The 6600-nt window shown below is 39.0% G+C and overlaps 1 protein-coding gene across 1 annotated transcript; it reads right to left on the reverse strand.

The window, feature by feature from the left end:
• Positions 1–2040: 2040 nt before the first annotated feature.
• On the reverse strand, positions 2041–6292 carry LOC110444882 (sodium/glucose cotransporter 4-like; the record flags this gene model as incomplete). Its single annotated transcript, XM_021489236.1, has 7 exons — positions 2041–2516; positions 3210–3315; positions 3546–3761; positions 3888–4056; positions 4395–4545; positions 5737–5844; positions 6079–6292. Coding segments are annotated over 7 exons (1200 nt in total), but the record flags the coding sequence as incomplete, so codon positions are not given.
• Positions 6293–6600: the final 308 nt, after the last annotated feature.

The following is a 6600-nucleotide window of genomic DNA, read 5'->3' on the forward strand; positions in this document are numbered from 1 at the left end:
TTTTTTTATCATTTCCTTTCCCTCTCCATCCTGAAAATAGACCCAATCTGTGTAAAATACTTTGCAGCTGCTAAGTCCTTGACGGTGTACTGTCGACGCGAAGCTGGATTCGGGTAAAACGCAGTTTCGCTGTCCTTACCGCGACCAAGAGAGAGAACAGGCCTTGTACAAAATATTGGGATTACAATAAAATACGACGTCTTGCCTCATTGACCGCTGATGAAAGAAAGGAATTTGAAAATAGACTTTCACTAATTAACATTGGAAAAACACCTTCAATACAGGAATGCTCAAATTGTTCCTCGTTTGGCATGTAGGCGGATTCTAAAGTGATACGTTACATATGCTTCACGCGGGAAACCGTTTGAATTTTGCCGCTACTGCCTGAAAAGTTGGAATTCAGGATGTTCAACCAATTGCGGCATTGCATCGTGCACGGAAGAGCTTTGAAAAAGACCGTCGGATTAGATAGAAGTCCATCAATACGCGCTTGTCCTAATTGTGGATTGCTGATCGAGCACAAACAAGCATGTAAACAAATGACATGCTGCGGATGCGATCAGAAATTCTGTTTCATATGTCTGAAGAAAGCAAATTCTACAGGGGAGTACGTATACTAGTGTGGAAGTTTCAGGTCCCATTGTGAAATAGCAAATATCCAGACTGCTATCGGCCGAGCCGCACAAAACGTCACCTACCAACCTACACAAAACACAGGTTCCTCTTGTAACTTGGTCCGAACGATTACAGGGTCTAGCTTTTACAGAACATGACATCTGAACGAACACAAAGGATAAAGTGATATTTTGTGTATGCTATATAGTGTCCATCACTACACTCACGATGCTATACGATATTTTGGATCACCGTATTATGACTTTTGTATTATAATCAAATTGACTACCAGTATCCCTATGGGGTTTAACAGGAACCAATTACACTTCTGTACTACCGTGTTATCGCTTGTTTGAGTTTGAGAAAATTCTGTTTGCCGCCAATTCAACGGATAAGGACACTGTGATGTTTACAACTGTGTGTGCATTCAACAAATAGCCATTGAGAACTTAAATGTGTTGCTTTCTCTGTTCGTTCTATGCCAGAGTCACATTCCGATAGAATGCGTTTAATTTGTAGCCTCGCTACTTCTACCATCAAAGCTATTTTCCCCTATTTGTGACCAATACCTCTATTTGACTCCCTAGATATAACATCAGCAAATCTACAAACACGTGGGGGCAGTATATCCAGGTTTCACTGCACATAATGGCTCTTCCTATATATAGTATACATTGTTGTGGGATGGGCTTATATTTTGAAATATAAATAACACCCCACCTCAGACCAAGATTTACCTGTGCATTCATGACCTTAACACAATAACCTGTCAAATCATTCTTAAAATTTTCATATTGATATCAGGTGAGCCAATACTCATATCGGAAACATGGGAAGTTCTATCGTTTAATGGAGGTGATCATCTATGAACAGGTGTATGATGTACTGAATACACCTGGTCAGTGAACAGATTGAACCAACTGAAAACGATACAAGTTGTTAAACTTGTGCCCAACTCCCATCGTATATAAATTACAATAAAATATCTTTAAAACAAACACGAAAACGAATGGATCGCCGGAAAAATACAAGTAAGGGTCAACGTAAAAGGTAATTTTGGTCTTACCATACCTGTTTCTTAAAGCATCACCCAAACGCATTATCCCATATACTCTAAATTATACAAATCATATATATTTCAAACCGTTATGCTGCTTTAGATTAATAAGAATAAAAAATTAATTAGAACAGATTTAAGTGTTAGGGATAAGAAGTACATAAAGCGATTTCTCTTGAAAATATCTAAACGACTGACTTACGGAATGATACGTAATAGTTTAAACAAACGGTTATATTATCCCTTTTAAATAGAAGCAATCAACTAAACCACTAACTGGTGTCCATATAAGTTTTGGTTTTTATAATTATTTCTCTCTCTCGTAATTTTGCAGACGTGTGATATCAATTTGTGACAATGTACAATTGTTTAAATTTGTTTAATTCTATATCTTGTATCCCAAATTAGAAAGTTTGTTTATTTATAGCTGTTTGAAAGTACATACTGTACTTGCTCAGCAAAGTATTGAACTCGGGTGACATTTTATAACCAATTTAATAGTTTATTTGGTTAAAAGATTGAAGTGCGTGAACACTTAAACATAATGGCCTAGAGAGGCGATGATAGCTCGTTCGTGATTGGCTGAAATCCAAGAAGGATTTATCATGTCATCGGTAGAAGCCATACAGAAAGGCTGTTACTATTAGTCCAATGGCTGCATTGATATTTAACACCGTTGACCATCTCTTGTTCTCCTTCAGAAATCGCCTTGTCTGGGTCTCGTCAGTGCTTGGACTGGTCGCGCCAGAACTATCGTCAGGCATTCCACAAACAAAGTTACAGGCACGCTTTGCACATCCGACCGTTCTTTCATTCCCATCATCCGGTTCAGCTATTTGCACACCTGATATAAGAAGAGTCACAAACAGGTATAGAAATTGTTACCAGTAGCTTTTAAAAGATAAACATTCTTTATTTTACAACAATTATGAAACCGGTTATTAAAACTTATATTAATCACGCTTGTTGGCACCACCCGACCGCCTAGAGATGAGGTGTAGCTTTTACATGATAGCTGCTAAATGCATTACATTATGACTATCTTAGGGACAGTTTTAGATATTCAGAATAAGGTGCTTTAAGGACGAATTGAGAATTACGTTCCAAACAGCATGTTTACACTCTATAATCAGTAAAACACATTCTAGATCATAATCATATGACTGCAATACAAGAATATATTCAGCATCATTTCGTACAGAGTAATGTGCACACTACATTAGTACTATACCAGTACACTATCAGGGTTGTTATTATAAACAGTGTTGACGAATACAACGCATTGACGACTCGGAGAACTGTATGGGGGTAAGTAACAGGGTTTACTAATAGAAAATGTTGGCAGAGTAGGAGTGTCCTTAACCCTCCAAATCTTCAATGGAATTATAACAATTGAGTGCATAATGTAACGGTCTTACTTTTAAACGCTGACTATGGAACATGAGTTTAGAACATTTACACTTTAAACGCAGTAGAAATTTCTGTAATAGTTTCCTGTTATATAGTGTAGTGTCACAAATCACACTGGACATCATACCATTACTAGCCGGACGGTTATCCTTTGCCTGCTCGGTCTCACTGTCAGTAGAGTGGTCTCCCTTGTCTTCAGGTTTCATTCTGGTCCACCACGTCACTCCCACAAGCTACAATTAGAACAAACCCGTACCTAATATTATTCTGCTTTAACCGGTAAGGGAAGTTGAAACAAACATTAACGGGATTGGTTTGTTTTAAAGGCGTCATTTCAGAACCATATCATCTATGTTGTACAATAAATGAAGCTCCATAGTAAACATGTGAACCAAATGAACCAAACCAGACAAAAAATACCAAAAGATGAATAAGGAATAAATAAAAATATTCCACTACTTACCTCCTCCTCTTCCTGTGGACGTGTAGCCAGACTTATTATGATGATAGCAGCAGAGGTGACGACGATCATAATGGAGCCGAAGTATGTGTAATGAACCCTTAGGAGTACCGGCGGACGAGTTTCCGGATCTCCGCACTCAGGCGCTGGGTAGGCAAAGTCTAACCCCATCCGTATCACTCCGCACATATGCCCGATGAGAATACCCCAGAATGCTCCCTGTGGATGTAAATAACAACTGCATTCAAACAATATAGACATTAAATGTTATTTTTTAATCTTAACGTAACAATAATAGTCAAGGTAAGGTTGACGATTTAAGATTCTCCAAATACAGCTTCGTACCTGTTCATTCATTCGTTTCCAGAAAACGCCTAAGACAAAAAGTGCTCCGATCGGCGTGCCCAGGTAGCCCTGAATGGACTGGATGTAGTTAAAGAGTTGTCCTCCTTGTGATGATCTAACGAGGGGAATCCATGCAATACTGATACCACACAGGATTACAATGAAGATCCTACAAATGATATATTTTAGAATAGGATCATCGTAATAGACAGATGAAAGTTAAGTGTTTGATAAGGCAGCAGGTCATATTTTGTTTCTTCAATGTTTGTCAAACAGAAAACACAATGTTTGTCAAACAGAAAATACAATGTTTGTCAAACAGAAAATACACAAGAAAACCCCAAATCTGCAGTGGTCCCAAGTTACTCGCCTCTTATGACAACAGTGGACAACAATGAACATGCAGTTGGACAAAGCAGGACCATTCTGTCCCCAAACCCACAGGGTTACATACCATAATGAAGCAAACTAAATGTGTTAATGGTGTAACAAGTTAGGTTACCACACCTGCCCACGATGAGGAGTTCCCGCTGTGTGGCCCTCGGTCGGGCTCTGCGCCACAGGTCCATAGTGAATATTGTACTGGAACTGTTAAAGATGGAGGTCAGGGAGCTCATGATGGCCGACAGCATGACTGCCATCAACAGGCCACGCACACCTAGGGATAAAGGTCAGAGCAAGATAAGAAGCGTTGTTCTTAATCTATAAAGAATTCGATGAAGTAATTATCGTTAATTCAAATACATTTGATTTTATGTATTTAAAATCGTTACACATAGCGTTGCATCTATAACTTTTTAATGTTTTGAATATATATACACACTGTCAACTAGTTGGTTCAGATGTAAGGCCAGAAGTACAGAGTGACAGGAAAATGATCAGCGGAAGTAGGACCTGATAACTTGACAATCCATCCATGTAATACATGATCAAGCAACACAACACACATGGAGGCACGCCCTTAAATGACCTTCGCTGTTGATAGGACGTTAAACCCTGAACAACCAACAGACCAACAAGCTACCCCCATATACTACACTATCCCACCAGTAAGTATCAGAGACAGGATGATGATGTACAGCCATAGTGGTAATTTGTTAGTCTATAGGTAAAGGAGATAGATAAGCAGATCAGAAAAGTCCAACCTGAATAAGTTTCCAATAATACAGAGCTAGAGTAGCACATCACCTGACTCTTACGAATCAACTGAAATAAAGTTTTTTTTATTTTTATTTTTCTGACATTGTATAATGTCTTTGAGTACAGTACATGTGTTTTTGAGATTTGGTTTTATTGATTTTGTTATAAATGTCATAGTTACCAGTTGTAATCATTTAAGGGCGTAACTCAATCTGGCCGTAGTCTGTTGGCCCATCGTATAGCATGGTTACCCGGTCACATGACACAGACAACGAGTTTACTAGCTGTTGTAATTACCGGAAATGCTAAATGTTAAACAGTACTTTGATATGTCCATGACTGGGGACACACCCCATTGCCTTCCTCACTTGAGTGGACGTTCTGCACTAATGCTGAAATAAGGCATTGCCAAGCAAGGTGCTAAGAAACACAAAGATAGTTTGGAAGAGCAGAGAAAATATGAATATCCCAAGTGTTGAAAGGAGTGCAGCAGATTTATTTCGGTCACTTTTGTGTCCCCAATTAGAGGGTACAAAAGCAAATCCCAAATTCTGCCAGGGGTTCAACTCTCATCAGGTGCCTCTTACAGCTTTAGTGGGTAACAGCATTTTCTTTTCTCAATCCCCGACCTGCAGTTCATTTGAATATATCTGCAATTAATTGTTTCATTGACTTAGAACTGCATAAGATTTGCTTGACGTAAGCTTACCAAAGGGGAGTAACTCCAATACCAACTTGGGGTAGGCTATGTTTGAACAGCCAGCCGGGTTGTCGCAAACCTCCCTGCAAATGTCTGGGTCTACGCACGCAACCTCGTCTGTGAAAAAAAAGGAACAAACAGTTTTATGTCATGAAATGGCATATTGCACACGCTTGGGTCATTAGAAAAGGTGTAAAATTAATATTTCAAATAATATTGCATTCTTGACATACTATTTAGTTAGTGTACTTGTCTCGATATCAAAACTTACAAACACCAGTAACACTTGTGAATTAAACGTTGAAATTTTAGGTTACTGTTACGAAAAAAGGAGGATGTTTTCATCCTTACCTGGGAACAGAGCTCGACTAATCATCCCCGGGAAGATCATAAGGAAGATCGGCAGTAGTTTGAGGTAGCCGGCCATGATTGATCCCCCTTTGGCGTGAGACAGGTTCTTGGCCGCTAGAGTGCGCTGGACTATAACCTGGAATGACGCAGCATGGGGGACTTGTGATGAACAATTACAATGGGTTTCACCCAGGTGAATGACAAAGAATACCAACTATATAACATATATTAAGTGTGATGACATGCCGATCAATATCGCAAAATTAAATATCAAGTTATTGAGGTAGCACTAGTTAAGTAGAAACAAATATGTTTATCCACAACGGATAGTTTCCGCGTTTAGATCCTCTCATTCACTCGTCATCGTCATTTTCTTGATTACTCTCCTCCTCGCCCTGTAGTATAGTTACCATGTGTCTAACATTTAAGCATACCGACCATGTTAAGGGTGCAGAGCCAAGATAACAATTTATATTTAAAAAATATAACGTCCCTACCCATTCCAGTTGACTGTAGTCGACC

The sequence above is a fragment of the Mizuhopecten yessoensis genome, unplaced genomic scaffold, assembly GCF_002113885.1.
Source record: "Mizuhopecten yessoensis strain PY_sf001 unplaced genomic scaffold, ASM211388v2 hete_36184554, whole genome shotgun sequence".
Classification (NCBI taxonomy): Eukaryota; Metazoa; Mollusca; class Bivalvia; order Pectinida; family Pectinidae; genus Mizuhopecten; species Mizuhopecten yessoensis.